Source organism: Heloderma suspectum, chromosome 5, assembly GCF_057233095.1.
Source record: "Heloderma suspectum isolate Gila_16-S chromosome 5, 16-S_ref, whole genome shotgun sequence".
Classification (NCBI taxonomy): Eukaryota; Metazoa; Chordata; class Lepidosauria; order Squamata; family Helodermatidae; genus Heloderma; species Heloderma suspectum.
The window spans coordinates 162,183,226-162,210,082 of record NC_139462.1 but is presented as its reverse complement, the minus strand read 5'-3'; the positions used below and the strand labels follow the sequence as shown (position 1 = coordinate 162,210,082).

The 26,857-nt window shown below is 44.3% G+C and overlaps 1 protein-coding gene across 3 annotated transcripts in view; it reads left to right on the top strand.

Annotated features, from left to right (window-relative positions):
- The window catches only part of CDCP1 (CUB domain containing protein 1), a 44,885-nt gene that overhangs the window by 13,046 nt on the left and 4,982 nt on the right, over positions 1-26,857 (top strand). For 2 of the 3 annotated variants that reach the window (XM_084858101.1, XM_084858100.1), the window contains exons 2-8: positions 9,470-9,676; positions 12,478-12,831; positions 15,352-15,726; positions 17,794-18,024; positions 19,143-19,529; positions 22,296-22,661; positions 24,700-24,799. In XM_084858101.1, the coding sequence (XP_084714227.1) occupies positions 9,470-9,676; positions 12,478-12,831; positions 15,352-15,726; positions 17,794-18,024; positions 19,143-19,529; positions 22,296-22,661; positions 24,700-24,799 (2,020 nt within the window). Of the gene's footprint in view, positions 1-9,469; positions 9,677-12,477; positions 12,832-15,351; positions 15,727-17,793; positions 18,025-19,142; positions 19,530-22,295; positions 22,662-24,699; positions 24,804-26,857 lie in introns of those variants that run through there. The other variant, XM_084858102.1, reaches the window with a different exon arrangement.

The window sequence follows — 26,857 nt, the reverse complement described above, 5'->3', positions numbered from 1 at the left end:
CCTATGCATGTTTAGACAGAAACCCCCCCCACACACACACACAAACACACACAACTCCCAGCATTCCCCAAGCAGCATAGCTAGCTGGGGCATGCTGGGAGTTCTAGGCCTTTTTTTCTGTCTAAACATGCGTAGGATTGTGGACTTCAATTTTATAGGGTCTAGAGTGTTTGGGTGCACGTCTTTCCACACACACTTGTTCCTGGCATGTAAATCTGTCTCAGCATAACTATTCACCTGTGGAGGCAACTTTTATTTTAATTCTGACCAACTTATGTCTTGATTAATCTTGCATTTGAATTGGGACTTGCCCATCTTATCCTTTCATCTTGGGATGGGTAATTATATAATAAATTATTTCTTGAAACACCCAATTAGGCAAGTTATGATTGTGCCCATTTTACAGATACAGAGCTGCAGATGAGGTAACTGCCTGAAACTACCTTACTGTGACTGTGTAATCTATCTATGATAGCTGTGTGTTGAAGGCTTCTGCCAGCCTGGCCCAGGAGCTTTGTAGTACTGCTTGGAACTTGTAGAGTAGGGGGAAAAGAAAAAGGGCAGCCCTTTCCTTCCCCTGCTGGCTGCCCAAACCTTGGTGCTTAGTTATATATTAGGAGAGGGAGGTGTGTGTGTGTTTGGAGAGTAGGAACTATAGTGCAGTTAGGTAATTTTAGACTCTGCACTTAATGGCCTTATGGAGATCCCTCTTTAGAGGGTAATATGTATTCTTTCCCTTCCTTAAAAATGTGGTAAGACTGCCCTGCTGCATTTAGCACCCCCTCCCCTGCTCATTCTGCCAAGTGGAGCCCTGGACCTCTGCCCCAAAGTCCTACCCTGATGGCTCCACTGAGTAAGAAAGGGAATAAGTGTGCTTTCTCTTTTCCTTCTTCCTGAAACCTCCCTGTATAGTGCAGGGAAGAATGTTTCTTCGCCTCATGGCATACCTCTTCTGAACCACTGCCATTCTGACCCTAAACCAGGTTACTATAACTGTTAGGATCTCTGTCCCAGGAAGCTTATGATCTACACTATTACACAGGAGAGACAAGAGGGAGGATGCAGTGCAATTCCCAAATAGGTTGTTACATGGGAAAGGCATGTAAGAATCTCTGGACTGTGGTTGTGGCTGTGTTTGCTTTCTTTCTTTAATGAGAAGCAGGGTAGGACTGGGGGTGAGGAGCTGGAATGGGGGAAACTTGGAGCGGGGGGGTGGGGAGGAAGAGACTGTTCAACCCTTTCTTGTCCAGCTGTCCTTCTACTCAAAATCACTCCCCGCCCCTGCCTTTTTTTCCTCACCAGTGAGGAAAATATATTACCTTGTGAGTGAAAAAGCAAGTTTGGAGGATAGGGATTGAGAAGAGAAAAGTGGCCAAGGGAGATGGATTTAAGTAGCCTCTGCTCTGCCATTTCTTTAATCCAGGGGGAACCTCAGGCCTGGGGTCCCAATCTGGGCCTCGGGGGTTCCCCAAAGGGCCCTACTTGCTTTTCCCCAACCATTGATCATTTGGTGGTTTCCTGGTTTTTGTGCAGTTCCCCCCATTCTAAAAAGTTCAAATGCCTCTCCTAAACCTTAGTTCCTGGCAGTAAGAGCTTTAAGCTACAATATGCTTGTATTTTTATAGTGTTTGCATTTCTGGCCCCACCCCATTTTGTGTTCAGCCCCACCCACCACTGGAATGCGGCCCCCAAGAGCTTCGCCGAAATTGAGTTCGGCCTGAGGCTGAAAGAGGTTCTGCACCCCTGCTCTAATCTAATTCACAGCCTCCTGCCTCTTCTTTTTGTGATAAAAAACAGACATGAGACTGTTATAGACATCTCCTGTATAAATGTCTAATTAGGCCCTTATACTGCAAGGAATATTTAAAAAAATAATTCACACAGCACTTAATATTCCCTACAAAGAGCTCTTGATTGGAGGTGATATTTACACTTTCTTCATGTGATATGAACAACAGCTTGGAAGCCACTCATACTAGGCACACTGAGAATACTTAAGTCTTGTGCTGTTGCTGTTGTTTCTAAAGCACTAAAGAAAAGATCATGGATCACTGCCTTGTTGTGGCGAAGGGGCTTGCGTAACTCAGTGAAGCCATAAGCTATGCCGTGCAGGGCCACCCAAGACGGACAGGTCATGGCAGAGAGTTCTGACAAAATGTGGTCCACTGGAGAAGGAAATGGCAACCCACTCCAGTATTCTTGCCAAGAAAACCCCATGGAACGTATCACAAGGCTAAAAGATATGACGCCGGAAGATGAGCCCCTCAGGTCGGAAGGTGTCCAATATGCTACTGGGGAAGAGCAGAGGGTATTTCCAAGTAGCGCCAGAAAGAGTGAAGCGGCTGGGCCAAACCCGAAAGGACACTCAGCTGTGGATGTGTCTGGCGGTGAAAAGAAAATCCGATGCTGTAAAGAACAATATTGTTTAGGAACCTGGAATGTCAGATCAATGAATCAAGGTAAGCTGGAGGTGGTCAAACATGAGATGGCAAGATTGAACATCGACATCTTGGGAATCAGCGAACTAAAATGGACAGGCATGGGCGAATTTAATTCAGGTGACCATCATATCTACTACTGTGGGCAAGAATCCCTTAGAAGAAATGGAGTAGCACTCATAGTCAACAAAAGGGTGGGAAAAGCAGTACTGGGGTACAATCTTAAAAATGATAGAATGATCTCAGTACGAATCCAAGGCAAACCATTCAACATCACAGTAATTCAAGTCTATGCCCCAACCACTGAGGCCGAAGAAGCTGAGGTTGATCGGTTCTATGAAGACCTACAACACCTTCTAGAACTAACACCAAAAAAAGATGTCCTCTTCATCATAGGGGATTGGAATGCTAAAGTAGGAAGTCAAGAAATCACCGGGATAACAGGCAGGCATGGCCTTGGTGTACAAAATGAAGCAGGACAAAAGCTAATAGAGTTTTGCCAAGAGAACATGCTGATCATAGCAAACACTCTTTTCCAACAGCACAAGAGGCGACTCTACACATGGACCTCACCAGATGGTCAGTATCGAAATCAGATTGATTATGTCCTTTGCAGCCAAAGATGGAGAAGCTCCATACAGTCAGTAAAAACAAGACCTGGAGCTGACTGTGGCTCAGATCATGAGCTGCTTCTTGCAAAATTTCGGCTTAAATTGAAGAACGTCGGGAAAACCACTAAACCGTTCAGGTATGACCTAAATCATATCCCTGATGAATATACAGTGGAGGTGAGGAATAGATTTCAGGGATTAGACCTGATAGACAGAGTGCCTGAGGAACTATGGACGGAGGTCCGTAACATTGTTCAGGAGGCAGCAACGAAATCCGTCCCAAAGAAATGCAAGAAAGCCAAGTGGCTGTCTGATGAGGCTTTACAAGTAGCTGAGGAAAGAAGGGAAGCGAAAAGCAAGGGAGAAAGGGGAAGATATACCCAACTGAATGCAGAGTTCCAGAGAATAGCAAGGAGAGACAAGAAGGCCTTCTTAAATGAACAATGCAAAGAAATTGAGGAAAACAACAGAATGGGAAAGACTAGAGATCTCTTCAAGAAAATTGGAGATCTCAAGGGAACGTTTTGTGCAAAGATGGGCATGATAAAGGACAAAGAAGGCAGGGACCTAACAGAAGCAGATGAGATTAAGAAGAGGTGGCAAGAATACACAGAAGAACTATACAGGAAAGATCTGAATGTCCCTGATAGCCATGATAGTGCGGTCACTGAACTTGAGCCGGACATCCTAGAGAGTGAAGTCAAGTGGGCCTTAGGAAGCATTAGTAACAACAAAGCTAGCGGAGATGACAGTATTCCAGCTGAGCTATTTAAAATCCTAAAAGATGATGCTGTTAAAGTGCTGCATTCAATATGCCAACAAATCTGGAACACTCAACAGTGGCCACAAGACTGGAAAAGGTCAGTTTACATTCCAATTCCAAAGAAGGGCAACGCCAAAGAGTGTTCAAACTACCGCACAATTGCACTCATTTCACATGCCAGCAAGGTGATGCTCAAAATCCTACAAGCTAGGCTTCAGCAGTATGCGAACCGAGAACTACCAGAAGTACAAGCTGGGTTTCGAAGAGGCAGAGGAACTAGAGATCAAATCGCCAACATTCGCTGCATCATGGAGAAAGCAAGAGAATTCCAGAAAAACGTCTATTTCTGCTTCATTGACTACGCTAAAGCCTTTGATTGTGTGGATCACAACAAACTGTGGCAAATTCTGAAAGAGATGGGAGTACCAGACCACCTTACCTGTCTCCTGAGAAACCTGTACGAGGATCAAGAAGCAGCAGTAAGAACCAGAGATGGGATAACCGATTGGTTCAAAATTGGGAAAGGAGTACGACAAGGCTGCATATTGTCACCCTGCTTATTTAACTTATATGCAGAGTACATCATGAGAAATGCCGGGTTGGATGAATCAGAGGTCGGAATTAAGATTGCCGGGAGAATTATCAACAACCTCCGATATGCAGACGATACCACCCTAATGGCAGAAAGCGAAGAGGATCTCAAGAGCCTCTTCTTGAGGGTGAAAGAGGAGAGTGCAAAAGCTGGTTTGAAACTCAACATTAAAAAAACGAAGATCATGTCATCTGGCCCTATCACCTCCTGGCATATAGAAGGGGAAGAAATGGAAGCAGTGACAGATTTTACTTTCTTGGGCTCCAAGATCACCGCAGACGGTGACTGTAGCCATGAAATTAAAAGACGCTTGCTCCTTGGGAGGAAAGCTATGGCCAACCTAGACAGCATAGTAAGAAGCAGAGACATCACCTTGCCGACAAAGGTCCGTCTAATCAAAGCTATGGTTTTCCCAGTAGTAATGTATGGCTGTGAGAGCTGGACTATAAGGAAGGCTGAGCGCCGAAGAATTGATGCTTTCGAACTGTGGTGCTGGAGAAGACTCTTACGAGTGCCCTGGACTGCAAGGAGGTCAAATCAGTCCATCCTAAAGGAAATCAACCCTGAGTGCTCATTGGAAGGACAGATAATGAAGCTGAAGCTCCAATATTTTGGCCACCTAATGCGAAGAGAAAACTCCCTGGAAAAGACCTTGATGCTGGGAAAGACTGAAGGCAAAAGGAGAAGGGGACGGCAGAGGATGAGATGGCTAGATAGCATCACGGATGCAATGAATATGAACTTGAGCACGCTCCGGGAGAGAGCGCAGGACAGGAAGGCCTGGCGTGCTATGGTCCATGGGGTCACGAAGAGTCGGACACGACTGAACGACTGAACAACAACAAAAGAAAAGAGGCTAGACATACATAGGTAAAATAGAGGCAAAATGGCCTGGAGCTGGGCAGAGTGGTCTTAAATCAGAAGTAGTAATGTTTATAACCATTTGTAACTGCTAGTGCAAGCTTGAACAAACAGTAATGAACTCCAAGTGCAGCAGGAAAATCATAGGCTAAAATGCAGGAAGGATCTTGTGTGGCAATGAAGGATACAAAATCTGGATAGAATCAGAATGGTTCCTGGGCAGCTTCCAGACTGGGGGAATGGGCATTAAAATAGTAAATGCAGTTCAGCATAAGCAAGTGTAAACTGATCAACATTGTGGCAAAAAGTCCCAGCTTCTCATATACAGTGATGTGGTCTGAAATGGTGGTGACAGATCAGAATAGGGGTTTTGGGGTTGTAGTGGATAGTTCAGTGAAAATGTCCATCCAGTGTGCAAGTACTGTGAAAAAGGCAAATTCCATGGGGTCATTAGGAAAAGTAGAAAATAAAACTGCCAATAGCATAATATCTTTACACAAATCTATGGTGGGACCACACTTGTAATATTGTGTACAGGCCTGGTCACTGCACCTCAAAAAGGATATTGTAGAGCTGAGAAAGGGGCATAAAAATAATTAAGAGGCTGGGGCAACTCCCTTATGAGGAAAGGTTACAACATTTAGAGCTTTTTAGCTTAGAAAAAAGATGAGTAAGGGGATATGATAGAGGTGTATTGATGGAGAAAGTGGGTAGGAAGATTTCCTCCCCCCCCCCCCAAATACTAGAACTCGGGGTCATGCAATGAAGCTGAGTGGCTGGAGATTCAGGTAAAAGAAAGTACTTCTACATACAGCAACATAGTTAAACTATAGAATTAGTTACCACAAGATGTGTAGTGATGGCTATCAACTTGGACAGCTTTAAAAGGGCATTAGACAAGTTCATGGAGAATAGGGCTATCAGTGGCGACTAGTCATCATGGCTGTATGATCGCCTCCAGCATTGGAGGTAGTAGGCCTCTGTATACCACTTACTGGGGAATACGAGTGGGATGGTGCTGTTACACTAGATGGTGCTTGTAGGCTTTCCCACAACTAGGCATCTGGTTGGCCACTGTGAGAACAGAATTCGGGACTATATGGGCCTTTGGTCTACTCCAGCATGGCTGCTGTTAAGTTCTCCTGTAACTTGGGTGGGCATGAGCCCTTCTCGGTGTCCATTTTCATGTGTGTGCCTTGACTGAGCAAAGAAGCAAAGTATCTTGGCAGAGTTAAGCTCTGTGCTCCTTCACTTCATCATCTGGTGAGTCATCATGCTAAAATGGTGTTTTATAACCCAAAGAAATCCCCTTCTCATGAGCATGATATGCATTTCTTGGAATTCTAACAAGGATACATGCAGAGAGAAGCATAGACTTAAAAACACACACACACAAACACAACATGATACTTCAGCATGAATCATCGCTACTGCTGTGCTTGCAAACCGCACTGATTAATCAAAGGATATATATAATGCTTCTTTCTCCATATGCTTGCTAAGTTGTTTGGTCCTGAACGCTGAGTACACTTTAGGCCTTTGCTTATGCTGTGGCCCTGCTTGTTTACTAGATGGAGCTCTTTGCTTACCCTTTCAACTGTGTTAATCTTACTTTTTGCAGATCTTAAGGCTTTTAAAAGAGGTTTTGCTCATGGGGATAGTAGAATTTGACTACTCCTCTGTCGGGGGGCGGGATTTGTTTACTGTGCTATCTTCTGGCAGAGTGGTTAGCTCACTTCGCATATATTATCCTTGCTCTTGACTCCATGAAGCAGCTCGGCTCTCATTTCAGACATAGGCCACTTACATGGTCCAGCATGCCCATACACAGGTCATTCCTAATTTACTCTTAAAGCAGCCAGAAGTAGTAGTTCAGATTCAAATTTTATTGTTTATAGCCAATGGCCATTACAATATAAACACAAGAAAACATATTTATAGAACATTGAACAATCAATCCGATAAAACACAAATAGGCCCTTGGAAACACAGATTAAAAGTTTTAAGCATATGTTTGAAAAACACAACTCCCCTTAGCTTTTGTCACTAATGTGATTCAGAAAGGCCACTCTTAACTTGGTTGCAGCTAGCGCCAGCAGGCCTACTTTGTAACTAACAAATTTGTCTATGTCCGCCAGCAGCCATCTCATCTTATTAAGATCATTGGAGAGGCCTTCTAGAGAGGTCTGAAAAGGGAGAATGAACTTAACCCTAGGTGAATTATATAGAGGGCAGTGTAAGATATAATGTACTACATCTTCAGTTTGGCCTAATTCACATACAGAGAAACGATCTTTTGCTGGCTTTTTAGAAAATCTGCCAAGCAGGTATTCAGTGGGCATCAGCTGAAATCTGAGCTGAGTAAAAGATCACCTTACAGGGAAGAAGGTTAATTCCCACACAGATAGGTGGCCCTTTTATAGTCTAGCTTGGTTTTGGCATACCAAATAGCAGACTTACAATTCTTTATATATTCAGTATATAAAGTATATCTACAGTATATCTACTAACTTTCTTTATGAACTTCTCAAATTGTCCTAGGTTCTTTCTTTTTTTTAATACTTGTGGGTGTGAAATGGATTCTTTTCTGCTTAGTAATCTTAAGAGAGACTTGCCAGTTACAAACCAGCACTTCAGTCAAAGAAGACCAGAACTGTGTTGTGTGTTTAACAACTATAATTGTACAAACAGTTGTAGTTTGACCCTCAGTTGATAACTGTGAGGGGCCAGTTCGTATTCCTTCAAAGGCCCAGTTTGGTCTTGAGGCATCTAGTTGCCCACCCCTGGTATATCCTGTTTTCTGTCTGTGCTAAAACAGGCCATAATATCTTTGGTATTGGGAGCAAGTTCTTCAACATGTACTAAGCCAGTCTTTTCCAACCTGCTGTCCTCCAGATGTGTTTGACTACAACTCCCATCAGCCCCAGGCAGCACAGGAATTGCTGGGAAGGCTGTGCTAAGCTATGTTGTTATATTTTCAAGCTGTGGAGCAGTATAGCATGGTAACCAGGCTCAATCTTTAGTCTTATTTGAGCAGACATGACCAGACCTGCGGTCTTTCTTGTGAACGTGATGATTTGCTGTATAAGGTTACCTTCCTCCACCTACTCACTTGTCATTATAAACTTCTCAAATTATCCTAGGGGTTGTTTTTTTCCAAATGCCTGCAGGTATGAATTGGATTCTTTTCTGCCTAGCAGTCCTAACAGAGAGTTGCCAGTTACAAATTTTGCATTTCAGTCAGTGAAGACCAGAATTGTGTTGTGTGTTTAACAACTGTTGCAAGACTGTGTCCCCCCAAAAAATCCATATAGGTGTCATTCAGGGTTTCTTTAAAAGTTGGTTTGCCAAAAGGTGAATGTAGCGCTCAAAAGCGTTGTTGTTGTTGTTGTTGTTGTTGTTGTGTTTTTGTGGCAGCTGTTGCAGCAATTTTTGGCTTGGATCCAAAGGCCTGTCTGCCTGACCTGAAACACTTCCATGCATGCAAAGGAGGTGATCCTTTTTTCCCCTCCTGCTGCGTCCCTGGAAAAGATGCTCCAAGGTTGGGCGACTCTCCAGAGTATGATGCATTGAGAGGGGAGGGAACTGCAGCTGTGGGCAAATCAGTCTCTCTCGCACACAACTTCATCGGATAAAGTGGACAAAAGTCCACAAAAGCTTGTCCCATAATACATTTGTGAGTCTTCCAGGGGCTACAAGGTTTTGTGTGTGTCATGCTGCAACAGGCTGATATGGAGCACTAATATGGAGCACTCTCGCCAAGGAAGCCCACTAGGTGCTAATACTGTCATCTTTTCAGCCTCAGGTGAAGGCGGACTTATTTTCCCAGGCATTTGGACATTGGGTATGGCCCAGGTGTTGTGGGCTGCTTTTGTGGCATTCATTCTAGACTGTAAGAATGGGGAGGGGGTGGGAAGGGCTTGTGTGTATTGTGGATGAGCACTTTTCATATTGTATTGTTTTTAGATTAGTTTTATGGTGTTTCTTTTTATTTGTATTGTGCTGATTATGATTGATACAGATTTTGAATTATTCTCTGTTATATTAATTATGGATTTCTGAATGTGTGTGTGCAAGTCACTTCAAGAGTGCTTTTTGCAGCATATATGTCACTGATTAATAGCCATAATGATAATATGGCCACTGCTCTAGAAGCAAATACATGACATACATGTTTTTTCCCTCCCCCTTTTAATTTTCTCAGATGCCTTTACAATCTCCCTTTGGCCTGGCGACAACATAACAGTTAGGATAAAACCTGGAGTTTCAGATCCGAAAACTTGTGCACTGCTTGTAGGAAGAAAGCCGCACCTTTCTGAACAAATCATAAAGCCTGGACAGCCACTTGTTGCTGAATTTGGTTGTCAGACACCAGAGAAATTTTGGATCTTGGTGGTTGAGAAGAACATTGGTAAGCTGTGTTATAGGGAGCTACTCTTAGAAGGGGTGTGTGTGTGTGGCGGGGGGTTGGTGTTGGTGAAATTTTAAAAGTAATTTGGATATTTGACAACATGGGCTACATGCCAGAAGCCCCAATGGAGCTGCAGGGGTGTGCGGATCGTCCCTATGGGAACCATCCTGCCCCTCTTGAGCTCCAGATTTTGAGGGAGGAGTGATGTCAGGGGTGGAAAACTGAGCCGATAGAACCCCAGAGCAGTTCTGATTCTGAGGAGGAACAGCAATCCGTGGGAGAGGAGCGTGCTCATCTCTCACAGTCACAGCAGCTGGCAGAGATTTCTCCTGCCAGCATTCCTGAGATAGATAGTGACCCTGGCAGTGAGAGAGCGCTGGAGGGGGGCTTGCTGGACGCTTGACGCCAACGCTGGGAGTAACGGCAGCTGGAGGGTGCGGAAAGGAGGCATAGTGCTCGTTTGGCGCGCAAGCAATGGTCGCGTCCCGAGGACCCAAGGGAAGGAGGGAGGAACTCTCCCTAGCCCATAAGTTCAGGGTCTTCCCGTAATTCTCCTTCAAACAGGGACCAACTGCCTAACCTGGAGCATAGGCTACTCTGCTGTTTCTTGCTTAGTCACTGGTGATTAGCATCTGAAAGAGTCATTAAGTTGTAAAAGGATTAAAGCCTTGAAAAGAATCCTTTTGTCTGTGTCTTGAGTTAGCTATTGGAGTGGACTGAAAGAGGCCGCCAGGGCACTCCTGACAAGTGAGTTGCTTTGGTGCTTGGGCAGCTCAGCGCCCAAATGGCCAGTCCCAGCCTCTCTCCCTCCTTCCCCCCCTTCTCTGTGTCTTTCTGATGCTGAAGGGGAAGGCTTGGGTTTGGTTTGGTCCTGGGTGGCAAGGTGCTCTGAGCTCCTCCACTGCCCAGGGGCGAAAGAGCTAGCTGTAGCCAGCATCTCTAGAGTCAGAGGGCAAGCAAGTGCTCAGAGCATCCCGTGGCACCAGAGCAGCCAGCCCCAGGAAGGTGATCCTCCCCAATCTTGAGCTGTGCGTCTGAGTACAGTGCAGTTGTAGCAATGATCCCTTTCTCCCTAGCTCCAAGCTGGAGAGGGAGATGGCTAGGATTTCTCTTGTCACCCTTGCCAGAGACTGAAGGTTCACTCACCGTAGTCAGGGTGGCCAGCTGAATTGCGGGCTGCTGCTTATCGTAGTAACGCAAAACCAAAATAGCTCAGCAAATAAACAAGTGTACCTTTACCCAAGCAACATTTGCCCTTGTCAATTAGAATTTTCACTGATTGATCTATCAGTTAAACAGATTATGATCTGTTTTTAAATGAGCTATATACATTAGACAGCCTGACTGTTACTGCCCAAGCCTTTGTGTTTGTCTTAAATAAAAGCCCATAAATGCTTAATTTCTCATAGGACGCTTTTAGAATATTAGGAAAAATGAAGGACAAAGAGGGCAGAATCCAATGGGGCGCTTACACCCTGCCAATTCCTCTACACCCCACCAATTTCATTCTCTAAGCAGTAGGCTCCGCTGACCTGCTTCCTTCCATAAAGTAGCATTTCTGCTCCTTTCGGGTTGCCTCAGAAATGCTAAATCACCATTGTGCAAGTGGTGGGGCTGTTTGTGCAACAGAATTGGTGGGGCATAAGTGAATCGGCGGGGCCATAAGTGTCTCGTTGGATTCTACCTGAAGACTCCAAACACAAAATTCAACCATGGGCAGCATATGTGTGATACAGGGGCTAAGGGTGCCATTTGAAGGTACTTGAATGCTCTTTTTGCAGTAGTATGATGGCGAAGAGACTTAGGCTGCAAACCTAAATACACTTACTAGGGAGTAAATCCCACTGAAGTCAACGGGATTGCTTAGGATTGCAGTATTAGTGTGCTGTATGTATCCAAGCTGTACAGCTGTTAATAGCAAGCGTGCCCTCTTTGGAGCAAGGAGTTTTAATAGGGAAAGGAAGATGGGTGTCCATGGGCTTTACCTTCCATTCAACTCTCAAGCTGTATCTGTGTTTCTGTTCACCTGCCAGAATGATGATGTACCAGACAGTCTTTGAATCTCCCTTCTGCGTAGGCCCAGCTGATCCAAGACTCGTACATTTGTTTTCCTGTATGATATGTATTATGGGGCCAGTTCACAATGGAATATTTTAGTAGAAGAGGGATAGGAAACCTCTGGCCCATGGGCTTAATCTGGCCTGCAGAGGCTTGGGCTCCCACTATGGGCCCTGCCCCTGGAGGCTATGGGGGCTCAGGGAGGAGGCCGGAATCCCTGATGTTATCTCTGATTGGAGGTAACAACAGGGATTCCCCTGCATGCTGCTCCCCTTCCTAATTGTTCAAAAATGACAACAGGGGTTCCCCCCTACTTAGCATGCCACTCATCCTGCTACATTAGAAATATAGAATCTACTTCTCAAGCCAGAATAGGGGTTCTGAAGCCAGTAATTAACCTCTTGCCTGATTATAATCAGAATATTTGGCTAGTATAATTTTTCATTGCATCACATTCAGTGCCTTCCATTTTCTTACCTTTCCTGAAGTTGTGATGTCTTAAATTTTAAGTCTGGAAACCACAATTGTTTCTTTATTAGGTGGCTCTTCCCCACCCCCAAAGTGTGTGTGTGTGTGTGTGCGTGTGCGCGCGCGCCTTATGTTATTGCTTGGTTAGAATGGGTGTAGACTGAGAATTCAGGTAGTTTTATAAATGCAGGAGTAAAAACCCAAAGCCTTATAATTTTCACAGGCATCTATGATTTTGATTCTATCTTATGTGGTGCATGTTTGTATGTTTCTAGATTGCATGGTAGGACTATGCCCCTTTGGAGATGTTCCGCTTCAGCCTTCTGGACTACCGCGCCTTAACAGGACCTACACTTGGGAGGTTAAAGCCGACAGGCTAGTTGGACTTGAACTGAAGTTCTCCCCATGGTTAAGGCAACTTCTGCCTGGAGACACATGCTCTGATAAAGTTCTGTATAATATTGGCAGCCAACTGAAAGGAAACAGAGTCAACATTGGAAACTTTTGCAGAAATGGCTCGGTGTCTCGGGTGAAGGTCCAGGGGGGAGTTAGCTTGAAGCTCCAGCTTTCTTGGGATTCCAAAATCTCTGACTCTGGCTTTAAGCTAGAAAGCAGACATTCCATACAAAGTAAGTCTAGGAAGTTACTAACTTACTTCTATTGTCATTTATCCAAATTTGTGATATTTAAGTGGGATACCCTAGGTTTGCTTTCAAATAAGTGTATGTGGGTAGGGAGAACTATATTTACTAGGAATGGGAGAATTGGTGATGTTCGGGGATCACTGAAATTCTATGAACTCCACCTTTAAGCTCAGAGTGCCTTGCTCCCATCTTCAACTGTTTTTTTTGTGTCCATTTCAACAGGAAAAGTGCACATTTTAGTAGCATTATTTGAAAGTAGGCACACAAATGCACATCCCCCCCCCCCGACTAAAGTGTGAACTTTTTTTTAAATGCACTTTTGAAATGTGAATGCAACTTTGGGAACATGCGAGCTCCCCCTCCCCCAAATGCACTTATGTTTGGAGGTGTAGATGGGACAAATTTGAATAAAAAACGAATCAAAATGAAATTCTCATACATCTTTAATATTTACTAGAGTAGGTTCTTCTAAAAGACATTCCTGACTTTGTAATGGTGAAGGAGATCAGAGAGGGTACTGATGGAAGAAGAGAGACTTCAGAATCCTGGCCTTCGTTTAGCATTCTCAGCCTAGCCACAAGTAATATGGAAGGGGCTAAATCAACACTGTGGGCTGCTTTGATGCAGATGTGTAAATTTGCATTTTAAGAAATGTACACGGATAAGGCAGGAAAAGTAATACATATGTCTAGGAAAGATCGGCTTGCTAAAACCTTGAAGGCCTGTCCATAGAATGCAGGAGCACTGGAGGCATGTCTTTGTCTTTCCCCATTTTAAGACAGGGATGGGGAACATCTGGCTCTCCAGATGTTGGTAGACTGCAGCTCCTAAGCCAGCATAGCCAATACTGAGGGATGATGAAAATTTCAGTCCAACATCTGCAGGGCTAGACATTCCCCTCTATTAAGAGATGACTGTGTGTTTCCTATCTTCAAATTATAACATAGCCATGGTATAGCAGGTAACTTTTTCTTTTTATGTTGTGATGAACAACACCTGACTCTTTTAAAAAGTGTTTAGAATAGTAATTTGACACTACTTTAAAAATTCAGTTCTAGACACAGTACAGTCCTCTTACCCAACTTTGCCACCTGAGAATGGGATTAGTTTGAAAGTGCTCCCGTAACAAAGTTGCTGTCCATGAATACCTGACATGTGTAGTGTGATCTTGGTATGGGTGTACTTTCAAAGAGACAAGTACACTGAACGGGAAGGCACAGAATACAACAAATGAGCATGGGAGAAGCTGTTTTCAGAAGTGGCTTTCTTTTTTCAAGCCTGACACATTTTGGAAAACAAAATTTCCTTCCTCAAGGAAAATCTCAAAATGAAAATGTGTGAAGATACATGAAAACGTATACTTTAAAAAAAGAAAGAAAAACAACCATTTAAAAGTGTTTTTTTAACCAATAATTTCTGCCAAATATATAAATATATTTATATAAATATAAATAAATTTTGTTATAAATAAAACGAAAGCTACACTAAGAAATTAGTTTGGTTTAAAAGCAAACTCCAAAATGTTTTTAAATGGTTCACCATTTCGTGGAAGGGAATGTTTTGTTCCAAAATGTGTTGGGTTTGAAATTTACACACACATACATATGTACACATACACCTTTACTCATACATGATCTGAGATGATAAAAGTCATGAGAAAGGACTGTACCACATGAAGAACCAACCGAATGTTAATAATTTTAACCAAATTGACTAAGGGCTAACATTTTCCCCCTTGTGTTACTATTTTTGCTGATGGTCTTCTGGTATCTTCATCTGTATTGATTGTTGCCTGTATTGGGTGAATGTTGATCTATAATGAGTTCGTTCACTTACCTTCAGTGGTTGAGTCTGGTCACCAGACCATAGAGGAGGGGTGGGCGGCTTGTAGCCTAACTGCAATTCCCATCAGTCCTAGCCAGTGTAGCCAGTGGTGAGGGATGATGGGACCTGCAGTCCAACAATGTCTGGAAGGCCACAAGTTGCCCATCCCTGCCATAGAGCATGGGTTGCTCTTCTAGGCCACAGCTGCTTACTCAGAGTATAGAGGCCAAATCTGGAAGGGGTAGTTGCATTGTGCAAGAACAGCTACATACAGAGAGCCCCCACAAGCCACAGTAAGCACGCATTCCTGCAATGCACATCATCTAAGCTAAACCCATATGCTCTCCTTAATGCCTATAATTCTGTGGAACTTTATGTCTGGGTGCACTACCAAGATAATAGATGCTTTATTTGAGGGGAAAGCCCTAATGCCGCTACCATTGGTCTTCAGAGTGGTTTTAACAAGGTATTCTTCACTATCCAAATCAAGTAATTGGGCCGGCTAGTGACTTCTAGTGAATGCTGGGTTCTGAACTACCAGAAGTGCCTTGGGAAGGACTTCTGAAATGGAAGCAATCACTAATTCCAGCAGGATCACAGAGCTGAGATTCATTGGTGCGTGTACATGGAAATTTCCTCCCTTCCCAATGTTATCTTCCTTCTTTTTTTAAAAAAAATTAGGATTGTTTATTATTGAATCCACGTTTCTAAGTGAATCATCAGCATACTTGATGTCAGCCAACTACCCATTGGCATCACCAGAAGATGAACTCATGACATGGACATTTGTGGTGCCATCCAACTTAAGAGCACATGTCCGCTTCCTCAACTACACCAAACCGATCTGTGTACGGAAACCTGTGAGGGCGGAATACTACTTAACTCAATTACACTCTCCCCACGAGGTTAAAGTGCTCCAACTGCATGAGGTGCAACCTGTCAATATTGAGGGTAGTTTCAACCTTTCCCTGCACGGTTGTGATCAAGATGACCGGCACCTTGGGGCCCTCAGTCTGCTCTTTCAAGTTGATGTTCGATACCCTAAGAATGTACTGAGTAAGTAGCCATCTTCTCTTCAATGTCACTTTCCTTTGGTTAACATTTTTAATCTTTGCATTGTTTGTCTGCAGACCAGCTAAATACAGAAGAGTTCCCTCTAGAGCAAGCAGCCTTCTCCAAACTTGCACCATCCAGATGTGCATGACAGCTCCCATCATCCCCAGCCAGACATCTGGAGGATGCTAGGTTAGGGAAAGCTGCTCTGGAGGGTGTGTGTATGTGCTTATACATGCATGCACGTGGTAAACCTTAACGGTGCTAAACATGCAATTTATTGGATTAAGGAGACTCTGTTCCTGCTGTTGAAAGAAGCTTTGCAAAATCTACATCTATGGCTGCTGTAGTGTGTCCTGGTTCTGGATGCCATATTTTAAGAAGGACTTGCAAAACTTGAAGCAACTAGAGTATAGCTCAACAGCTGGAGCTCCCTAAGCCAAATCCAGTCCACTAAGAAGTGACACCTCTCTTCTCCTCCCCCCATCCCATTGCCAGCCTGGAGACAAAAGTGGAGTGTGGACAAAGTGGCATTTGTGGCAACAGAGCTTGTTGGCAGGCCATGTCGGAGGTAGCAGTTGCGGTGCTAGCCAGCCACCCCTCATTTTCAAAGTGGCTCTTTCTCTATCTGGTCCTGTTTTACAACTTTTGCTGCTTCAAATCCTATCACAATAGACCAGGGTGCACAACTCATGGGCCCATGCATCCCCAATGTGTTATTTGCAGCCCCCATGGCCCCCAGCTAAAATTATCACCTAATTTGGTGCTGCCACTGCCGAGGATGCTCTGGGAATCAGAACTCAGAGGGCCACCTTCCACATTTCAAGGGGAAGTGTTTTGATGGGTGTGGGACAGAGTGTTTGTATGTGTGCTTGCAAGCATCCACTCAGAGGCATGTGCAGCCCCCAACCCCCCCAGCTAACACTGAATGTGGCCCTCAGGGCCAGAAAGTTGTGCACCCCTGCAATAGACCTAAATAAACGTTTCTGCAGTATATCCTTCTATTTGTTGTTGTTTATTCGGTCAGTCGCTTCCGACTCTTCGTGACTTCATGGACCAGCCCACGCCAGAGCTTCCTGTTGGCCGTCGCCACCCCCAGTTCCCCCAAGGTCGAGCCCGTCACCTCCAGAATATCATCCATCCATCTTGCCCTTGGTTGGCCCCTCTTCCTTTTGCCTTGCACTTTCCCTAACATCAGCATCTTCTCCAGGGTCTCCTGTCTTCTCATTATGTGGCCAAAGTACTTCAGTTTTGCCTTTAATATCATTCCCTCAAGTGAGCAGTCTGGCTTGATTTCCCGGAGTATGGACTGGTTTGATCTTCTTGCAGTCCAAGGCACAGATCTTGCTAAATCCTGGAATAACCACAGTAACGTATGGGATGAGGTGCCACAGTTCTTTGGTATTAGTGCAAATCCCTTGTTGCCACAGGGGCTAGTAGTGTGAGAATGATGGGATAAAACTATGTTTGCCCATTTCCTTTGCAACTGGAACAACTTTACACTTTAAAAATAAATGTACTACAGATAAACTGGCAAAGGTGAAAGCAACAAAGATGTTCTTTTTTAAAAGATCGTTTACCATTTCTTGAAGTTTGAGGTAGAAAACACGTAATGTAAGATTTTTCTCTCTCTTCTCCATCTGGTGCCCTTTCAGTTCTTTCTCCTCAGCTTCTCTTCCTCCTACTCTATCACCAACTGATTTTTCTTCGGCCCCTTTCCCAACATTCTCTCCTGTCCTTTCATTGGCCCAGCACTGTAAGAGCTCACTTACATGTGTAAGCATTATTACACGTGCATGCACACACTGTGTCACATGTTACATTACATGCACAGTGTAGAGCATATGCATTAAAGTCCTCTTTGCCTTCCTGTCCCTTCCCAAGCTGCCCAAAACTCAGGCTTTGAACTGTTTTGAAGTTTCAAAATTTCCTGCACACGTCTACACTGCTCAAGTTTCCGTTTAAAACAAAAATGAGCAAAATTGGTCCTGCAGATCTCTAGTAATAAACCTTACACTACCCGCATTCTTATATATGATGATCTTATCTTTCTTTTCTTCTCATTTTCAGATGTAACCCACATAGTTGACCTAAGGGGAGATAAGAACATGAATATTACAATTTATTCAAAGCCAACCAAAACTGGGCTCAATCCAACGTATGAAGATGAATGCTTGATCTGTATTGATCGCAGTCAAAACTGTAAACCTAACGTGACTTTACCATCTGGGGTGAAATACTTGGTCACCTTTCTGTGCTTAAATCTGGAGAATGTAAGGATAACTGCTGAGAAATCTATAGGTATGAGCAACATTTCCAGAATGTAGTTCCCTGAAAGCAAGGGGAGACATCAGAGAAGCATGGATTTTGTCCTGTATTTACTTGCACTTCCAAATGCTGTTTGTTTTGGTTATATTTTTCTGGCTTTGCTTGTGAATAGAAATAACACTGAATTTCTAGATTGCAGCTGGAACTGTGCTAAAGTGTAACTTGGGTCCACCGTAGCTATGTTATGGGAAATCAGATTCCCACTTGCCTATAGGCTGTCTCCCTGGTAATTACAACAATGCATTGAGAGGAGACACACGTTAGAAAACGCATATCTGACGCATAACCAGTTGTGCATATGAGGAGGTTGGCTATCAAAGACAAGGCCTTCCCTGTTGTGGTGCCTCATTGTGTGGAATACCCTCCTCATATCCATTCAACTGGTGCCCACTTAGATGGTTTTTAGGTGCCAAGTAAAAACTGTCTGTCTCTCCTTTTCTTAGGCACAGTCCCTTCCATAGTTCAGTTATCCAACTCCTATATAGACCAATAAACAGCCTGCAGATTCTTGTGAGGACATTAGGACCTCATAACTGGGAAGCTAAGCTTGAAACATGGTGGCAGTGAGACCCAACAACAGCGAAACCAGTCCCAAATCCATGGATTCTTCACATTCTCATTGTCCCTAAACTCATTTCATATAATGAGATATCAATGGAACCTTTTTCAGCAGTGGTGTAAAATACACCTTAGTAATATGACGGTAGTTAATCTTCCTTGAAATAATAGCATCTAGTGGAGACGAGAGGAGTGGCAGCCCCCATGGGGGTGGGAAATGTACTTGCCTCATGCTCTGTAAAGGACAGCCTCTTGAGAATGAACTTGAACTGAATTGACCTGTAAGAGCAGCTGGAAAAATGTCTGGCCATCTACCTCACTGTGATTTTGTTATTAACTAATGTGTATTTGCACAGCTGCGCATGTGTGCACATATGCATTTGTACTAATGCGCTAATCTGCTGTGGAATCCTCAGGTCAGATTCATAGAAAACGGAACTCATTTGAATCTGTTGTGAATATCCCTAGTAACTAGTTGCCTGGTTCTCTGGTTTCAAGTCTGTAGCTGTAATTTTGTGTCTTTCTGCTTGCAGCCTGTTGGAGTGCCAAGCTTTGCCAAGACAGACTGTTTCCTCTGCATGTACCACCTTCTCTTACCCTTCTGCCAATCCTACTTGAGACATTTACATGGAAACTCCAAGCTCCAGACGACGTCAACATAGAAATAAGGTCTCCAACCTTGAAACTTAAGCAATATATCCCAAACAAGAATCAAATATGCAGTGGAAGTTTTATTTATGCCATTAATGGCACGACCCCAGGAAAGGCGTTAGGCCTTGGTTTATTCTGTAATGGAGGAGCCACTGAAAAAATTCAGATGAGAGACAATGTCACCATAACCCTTAAGACGTATGGGAAGAGGTGGTTCAATGAGTCTCAGAAACAGGATCTTCAGTTGTTCTTTATGCCAGTTTCACAAGGTGGGTTTATTCCCTTTCATTGCTTCTCTACTTTCAAAGCAGATACAAAGTTTTAATTTTATAACAAGTAGTAAGTTCCTACTTGGGTAAAAGCTCCTTCCAAAATGGATCTTAAACATCATGAAGCTGAAATTCATTTATCATGGGTGTGTGTGTGTGTGTGTGTGTGTAATATCCACATTCTAGTAGAATCTGGAACCTTTAGCTAGAACTCGAATAGTGTGTGACAAAGAAGCAAGAGAAGGTGTCACCTGATATACTACAAGGGTGGCAGAAAGTAGATTGGAATCTACTAGTAGATCTCAGGGTGATTTGCAGTAGGTCAGCAAGAGTTTTTGATTCCCAACTGTTTAATGATAGCAACAACAACACAACTTTACCCAGTTAAATTAGGCTGATGAAGTGAGGAAATCTTGGGGTAACCAGGAATAGACATTTCTGAGAAAGGACTGTAAACTCAGTTCAGTTCTAGGAAACAAATTCTTAGATTCAGAATGTGCTCAGAGGCACCCTGGTTTTTCTTTCGAAGGGTATTTCTTTTGCACCTGGTGCTGGTCGGTGGATTTTGGAGTTCTAGTAAAATATGAAGTAGTGTTGATAAGCCGAAGTCTGCTGTAGGATTAAGGAGCCTTGGCAAGTTGGGGAGCTTCCATGGTTCAAGTGCATGCTTGTCTAAGTGCTTAAAGCCCTACCTAAATCCCTTCTAGTTTTAGTGGCAAATTCTTAAAGTGATGGGAGTACCAGACCACCTTACCTGTCTCCTGAGAAACCTGTACGAGGGTCAAGAAGCAACAGTCAGAACCAGACATGGAACAACCGATTGGTTCAAAATTGGGAAAGGAGTACGACAAGGCTGCATATTGTCACCCTGCTTATTTAACTTATATGCAGAGTACATCATGAGAAATGCCGGGTTGGATGAATCAGAGGTCGGAATTAAGATTGCTGGGAGAATTATCAACAGCCTCCGATATGCAGACGATACCACCCTAATGGCAGAAAGCGAAGAGGATCTCAAGAGCCTCTTGTTGAGGGTGAAAGAGGAGAGTGCAAAAGCTGGTTTGAAACTCAACATTAAAAAAACTAAGATCATGGCATCTGGCCCCATCACTTCCTGGCATATAGAAGGGGAAGAAATGGCAGCAGTGACAGATTTTACTTTCTTGGGCTCCAAGATCACCGCAGACGGTGACTGTAGCCATGAAATTAAAAGACGCTTGCTCCTTGGGAGGAAAGCTATGGCCAACCTAGACAGCATAGTAAGAAGCAGAGACATCACCTTGCCGACAAAGGTCCGTCTAATCAAAGCTATGGTTTTCCCAGTAGTAATGTATGGCTGTGAGAGCTGGACTATAAGGAAGGCTGAGCGCCGAAGAATTGATGCTTTCGAACTGTGGTGCTGGAGAAGACTCTTACGAGTGCCCTGGACTGCAAGGAGGTCAAATCAGTCCATCCTAAAGGAAATCAACCCTGAGTGCTCCTTGGAAGGACAGATAATGAAGCTGAAGCTCCAATATTTTGGCCACCTAATGCGAAGAGAAAACTCCCTGGAAAAGACCCTGATGCTGGGAAAGACTGAAGGCAAAAGGAGAAGGGGACGGCAGAGGATGAGATGGCTAGATAGCATCACGGATGCAATGAATATGAACTTGAGCACGCTCCGGGAGAGAGCGCAGGACAGGAAGGCCTGGCGTGCTATGGTCCATGGGGTCACGAAGAGTCGGACACGACTGAACGACTGAACAACAACAACAACAAGACCTTGCCTGCTTGTTTCTTGAAAAATTCTCTACAGTGATGATGCCTAGACATTAAAAAAAAAATCAGACTCCCATGAGACAAAGTGATGCGTCTAGGTTCCACTGCGCACACCATTTATACAGTCTTAGAAAAGGTGCAGGGGTGGGAATCCGTAGACTATAGTGTTGGAAGGAAGGCCGAGGAGAGAAGAAACTAACCTGTTACTTTACCACTTCTCATTCTGGGCTGTTCAGCAAAGGAAAGCTTTGCATGTCTGAGGACAGATTTGTTAGCAGTGCAAGCTTAGCACTTCCCAAACGGTGTTTAAGCAACCCCGCAACGATGGCATAAAATTGAAGCATAGGGTAGCTTGTCCCTGAATACTATGGGCCCAGTTACTTTCGGATGGAATTGAAGTGATGCACTAAATAAGGAGGAAGGTGGGGAGAAGAGATGCATTTTGGTGGGAGTGGGGGTTGTTATAGTTTGGCAGCTGAGCAAGAAGCGCTACAGGGCATTAGGAGCCAGGCAGGTTTCTGGGCGAGGGGTGTACATAGAATATCTCATAGATTTTTTTCACGGAGCATGATGTCATCAAATATAAGAGACTATTTCCTGGGTGGTGGTACCCGTGGAATTCTAAGGTAGTAATTTTCTGCACAGCTTCAGACCAAAATAGACATTATTTTAACGCCGCATCTACCAGGTTTTTTTCATTTTTACTCTAGGGCAGGCACAGAAGGCCCAATCCAGATCTTAAAAGCCCACCCCCACCCCCCATGCTTGGATCCAGACTGGGCCTCCTGAGCCTACTGTGAAGTAGAAATGAAAAAAGATGTAGCTGCCAGGTACAGATGTAAAGTAATGCCAGATTTGGCCCTTATATTGCAGAATCTGCAGGTCCGAGTACATTGGTTACCATAACAGTCAGCTAATACTTCCTTTAGCAAAGTGTTTATTTTGACTTGTGCTGTGGGAATAAAGAGCAAGAATGACCTTGCATGTGTTCTTTTTGTGTCTCTGCAGAAGACTGCATTTTCACCCTAACTCCAGAGCCAAAAGCCAAAGTTTACCTGCAGACTCCTAACTGGCTGGAAGGCATGCCTCCTTACATGTCTGTGTATTGGAACATCAGTGTCCCAGCGAAGCAAGTTGCACAGCTCGCATTCCTAAGTGATCAGATGGGCATAACGTGTGAAAAGGGCCGGGCTTATACTTATGTTAAGGAACAGAGACCAAATGCAGAGGAAACAGTGTGTCGCGATGATCAGAAACTGCCCAAGACTCTGAATCTGCATCACCATTTCTGGATCAACATCACTAACTGTAAACCATCTGCCAAGCAGGTCCTGAGCATGCAACTCGTAGTGACATTTGCTTCCAAAAAACCAGGTGAGGCGTCACATTTTCACCTCTTGTTTCACACAACCCAGGTCCCCGTAAGTCCACACGAAAGGAAGGATCTAGCCTGCCAAGTGTTTACCTTCCAGTTCTATATTCTTCCCCTTGAGCCTAGTAGCTTGGAAGAATAAGCTACCTGATGATAGATCACCTGGGACTTAATTTTTTGAGCTACAGATAGCAGCTTCTAGCTATTAATATGACTCAGGTCGAGAATGTCTCTCACCTTATGTACCTTTCTAACTAGGGCAGTAGGTGCACAACTGTTTTGGGCCCCAAGGTCCCATGCGAGGGTGGCTCCAGGGTTGGGGGCTGCATACATGTATGCACACAGATAGGGATGATGTGGGCGCCCAATTTGGTCTGAGAGTCTGGCGGACTCCCCCCCGCCCCCCAGGCCAAACCCTTCCCACTGAGCCCCTGCCCCACTTGACCTCCCCGCTGCATTCACCAAGCCACCCACAGTCACCCGGGTCCTGTCCTCTGGCATCACGATCACCATTTTGCATCCTCTGGCGATCGCGAATATGCGCATATACAGCTATACGCAAAATGGCGCCATAAATTGCCCATACACACAAGATTACGCCTTGTAATTTCATTTCTTCTTGGTGAAAGCACAGCCAACAATTGGTTTGGGACTGGCTTATAAAAGCCTCTGTGAACTCTCAGGGGCTTAAATGTTTTTTGCTTTACAATTTTATATCCCTCCAGTTAATAAGCCTTGTGCCAGCCTTGCCTAAATCATATAAAAAAATCCTGGAGTAAAATAAGCCAACAGCAACAATAAGCCTGGTTGCAACTAATGCCTAAAGAATATTCGGTTGTATGATAGTGGTCAGGATTATTTTGCCTTAATTTCTTTTTCTGCAATATTTTGGATGTCCCATGCAATGAACATTGGAATTGTACCAGCTGTAGTTTTATTTAGAGTAGACCCATTTAAATTGGTGCCACTTCAGCTACTCCCATTTAAATCAATGGGACTTACTAAGTATGAGTAATTCTGGCTCTAACCCACTATCTTTAAAAAGAGAGAACATCTTGTACATGACTGTTCTTCAGTTACGCAACTTGTGACTTTTGGAGCCATTTTTATCTTTCTCTTCATCTTCCTCCCATTTCCTTCCCCTCATGCCACCACCCAGCTCTTAACCACTGGAAGGACAGTCCTGTATCTGCTGGAATGCTCATGAGTTACAGGCTGCTTTGTATCCCACCCCTTCCAATGACTCGGTTCCCACAATCACTGGTGACTTATTTCCCCTGCTGCGTGTGCCAGGGGGATTGGCATAATTATCCTTGTTGGTGTGGCTTGCCGTGTCATGCAAACCCGGCAAGGGTGGCTTGTTGCCATGGTTGACAAGCCACCCCAGACCCCTAAAACAGCCCTTGGGTTCTGGGTGACTTGTTAACTGTGGCAACAAGCCAGCTTTGCTGGGTTCACACAATATGGCAAACTGTGCTGACAAGGGTAATTAGGCCAATCCCCCCAGCATGTATGGCAGGGGAAATAACACACCATGGCTTATTTCCCTCGCCGAAATCGTGCAAACCGGGCCACTATATTGTTGCTGGGGAAATTCATTTCCCCCCTGCCAGCTATTGTGAGGATTGTAACTAAGCTCAGAGGGAAGAGGGAATTCTGACGGGGATGGGGGGCTGATGACATCAGTGTCTCTGCTAATCAAAAAGTGTTGCGTGCTGAGCCCCTGTGAGCCCTGGCTCCACAACACCACTGGAAATGTGTGCAATATATAAAATTCAGTCTCTTTCAAATGTTCAGTACATGGTGTGAAAGTTTAGACCAGAGAGAGTGTCCTGTGCTTAACTCCTTCCTTTCCAGATCCTTTTTTATCTTTTGTATCGTTTTTGTTTAATGAGTCTTTGGATTTCAGGGGTCCATGCACATGCTCATAAAAAGACTCCCAGCCCATTTCCGAAGATTCAGAAATGATTCAGCACAAGATGAGCTGCCTCTTGGTTTGCATCTCATTGAGTGTCCCTCTAACCCTTTATCTTTTCACAGGGGTGGCAGCTATAATTGGTGCGGTGGTCGGCGGGATAGCAGTACTAGCAGCTATCGGGCTTGCCGTCTGCTGCACTATGAAGAAGAAGAAGACGAAGAAGTAGGTTCACCTTATTCCCCAGGCTTTCTCAAGCAGAGTAAAATGTACTGGATTTTTTGCTAGGGGCAGATCTGTGTTTTAACAGAGACTGACTGGCCCCAGCCAAGCGCACTGTGAGGAGCCCGCATTTCTGGACTGAGTCCAGAGCAGGCTTCTCTCGCCTCCTGTCTCATATGTGATCAGTGCTGTTGCAATTCATTGTACTGATCGTATCAGGAAGGGATCTCTGCAATCATAGCAGCAAACTCCTAGTCTCTGTGTGCTCGTGGTGCACACTGGCTTCGTGCTAAGTGCAGGACTGTCCGGACACCTGTATTGGCCCCAGGAGCGTAGCCAAGTCATTTGTAGTGTTAGAGGGGCCTAGACATCCATAATGCTTGCTTAAGTTCATTGTTGTTGCAATTCCTTTGCTCGTAGGTCTCTGAGCATGTGGAGATGATTCAAAGGGCCAATAGCGCGGCCTAGCACATTCCATACTAATGAGTGAGAGTGTTATCAAACACTCTGCCTGGGAAGCAAAGTTTGTTTATCTTAGGGAGCTGTGCTTGAGAACCAAACACTTCTAGCCTATGCTGGGAATGAACGCTAGGGGTGCTTGCTAGTGTCGTGCTGCCTTATAGCTAACATGTATGGTAGGAAACCCATTTGACCCCATGGCTCGTGGTTCAGAGAAGCTGTCTGATCCAGCCATTGGGTACGCCTGTGTGCTGCAAGTTACCCAATAAAGTTTCCTTGTAAGAAAACCTTTGAATCTGATTCACTAGCACTAGCTTGGCACCTCTAACTTAAGAGTTCAGTGCCCACAGCCAGGGCAACACAACACCCTAAAGTTCTTTCTCCTCCCCCACCATCTCTGAATTGAGATGGCCATGGAGGTCAGCCTTCTCCAACCTGCTGTGAGCCAGATGTTTGGGACTAAACTCACTAGAATTCCTGACCATTGGCGATGGTGGCTGGAGCAGATGGAAGTTGAAGTTGAAAACACCTGGAGATCACCAGGTTGGGGAAAGCTGATGTAGGTAAACTCAAAAAGAGAGTCTGAAGGAGGAATGGTATAAGTTGGATCTCACTGTTTCATATGAATGGTCCTGTATTGGCCCAGCGCTTGGGAAGCAGAGAGTTAATTTTCATAGTATCCATAGCTAACTCTAATTCGGCAAGAGCATGATTCAGGGCAGGGAGTAGGGGAAACTCCATAATAACACAGAACGAGCAGATCTGTTCACCACTAGATCAACAACTAGCTTCATATTCCTTGACATCTGCTGTTTGTTATATTGGCCATGGTTGCCTCCGTCCTATCCAGTCTGGTAAGGCTACAATCAAGCACACAGTTGCATGCTCTTAAAATAAGTGAGATTTGAATGGTGTACTTGGGAGATGGATTGTAGACGAGGATCGAACCTGGGACCTTTTGCATGCAAAGTAGCTGCTCTACCACTGAGCAATGGCCCCTCCCTTACCAGCATTCATATGGGGTGTGGGGTGAGAGGCTAGAAACGATTTTTAGAGAAGAATTGCATCCTTACAGTAATTCCCTTCCTTTTTATTTTTCTCACCCTGCCACTTCGTGATCCTCTCCAAGGCCAGGTTCTCTATGAATTTTCTTTCTCTTTTTTTGGTACTGAATATGGTTATATTGCATATTATGAGTTCCTTTTTTTTGTAAAATATTCTCTTTCATTTCTCATAGCCTACATAAGGCAGATATACATTGGTACAATTACAATTCAATAAAGGTTGCCAGTCAGACTTGAGGGTTTCCCACTCCTGCCCCACCACAGACTTGTTGACCTCTTTTCGTGCAAGTTTCCCTTCCCCTTTATCAACATCTCCATTGGCAAGTTGGCCCTATGCATCACAGCCTCAAACAGCGTACAAGCCCAGTTTCCCAATTCTCTCCTGCTAACGGAAGTTGCCTTGCGATGAAGCAGTCATGACTGTGCGCTTTGTAAGGTAGCCGTGCTTCAGAAATGGTTGCTCCAGCATCAGTAAGATTTAGCCACGGTCAATGCAAGCTCTCAGAGGTCTGAGTCACAATTGATTTTTGAGGATTGT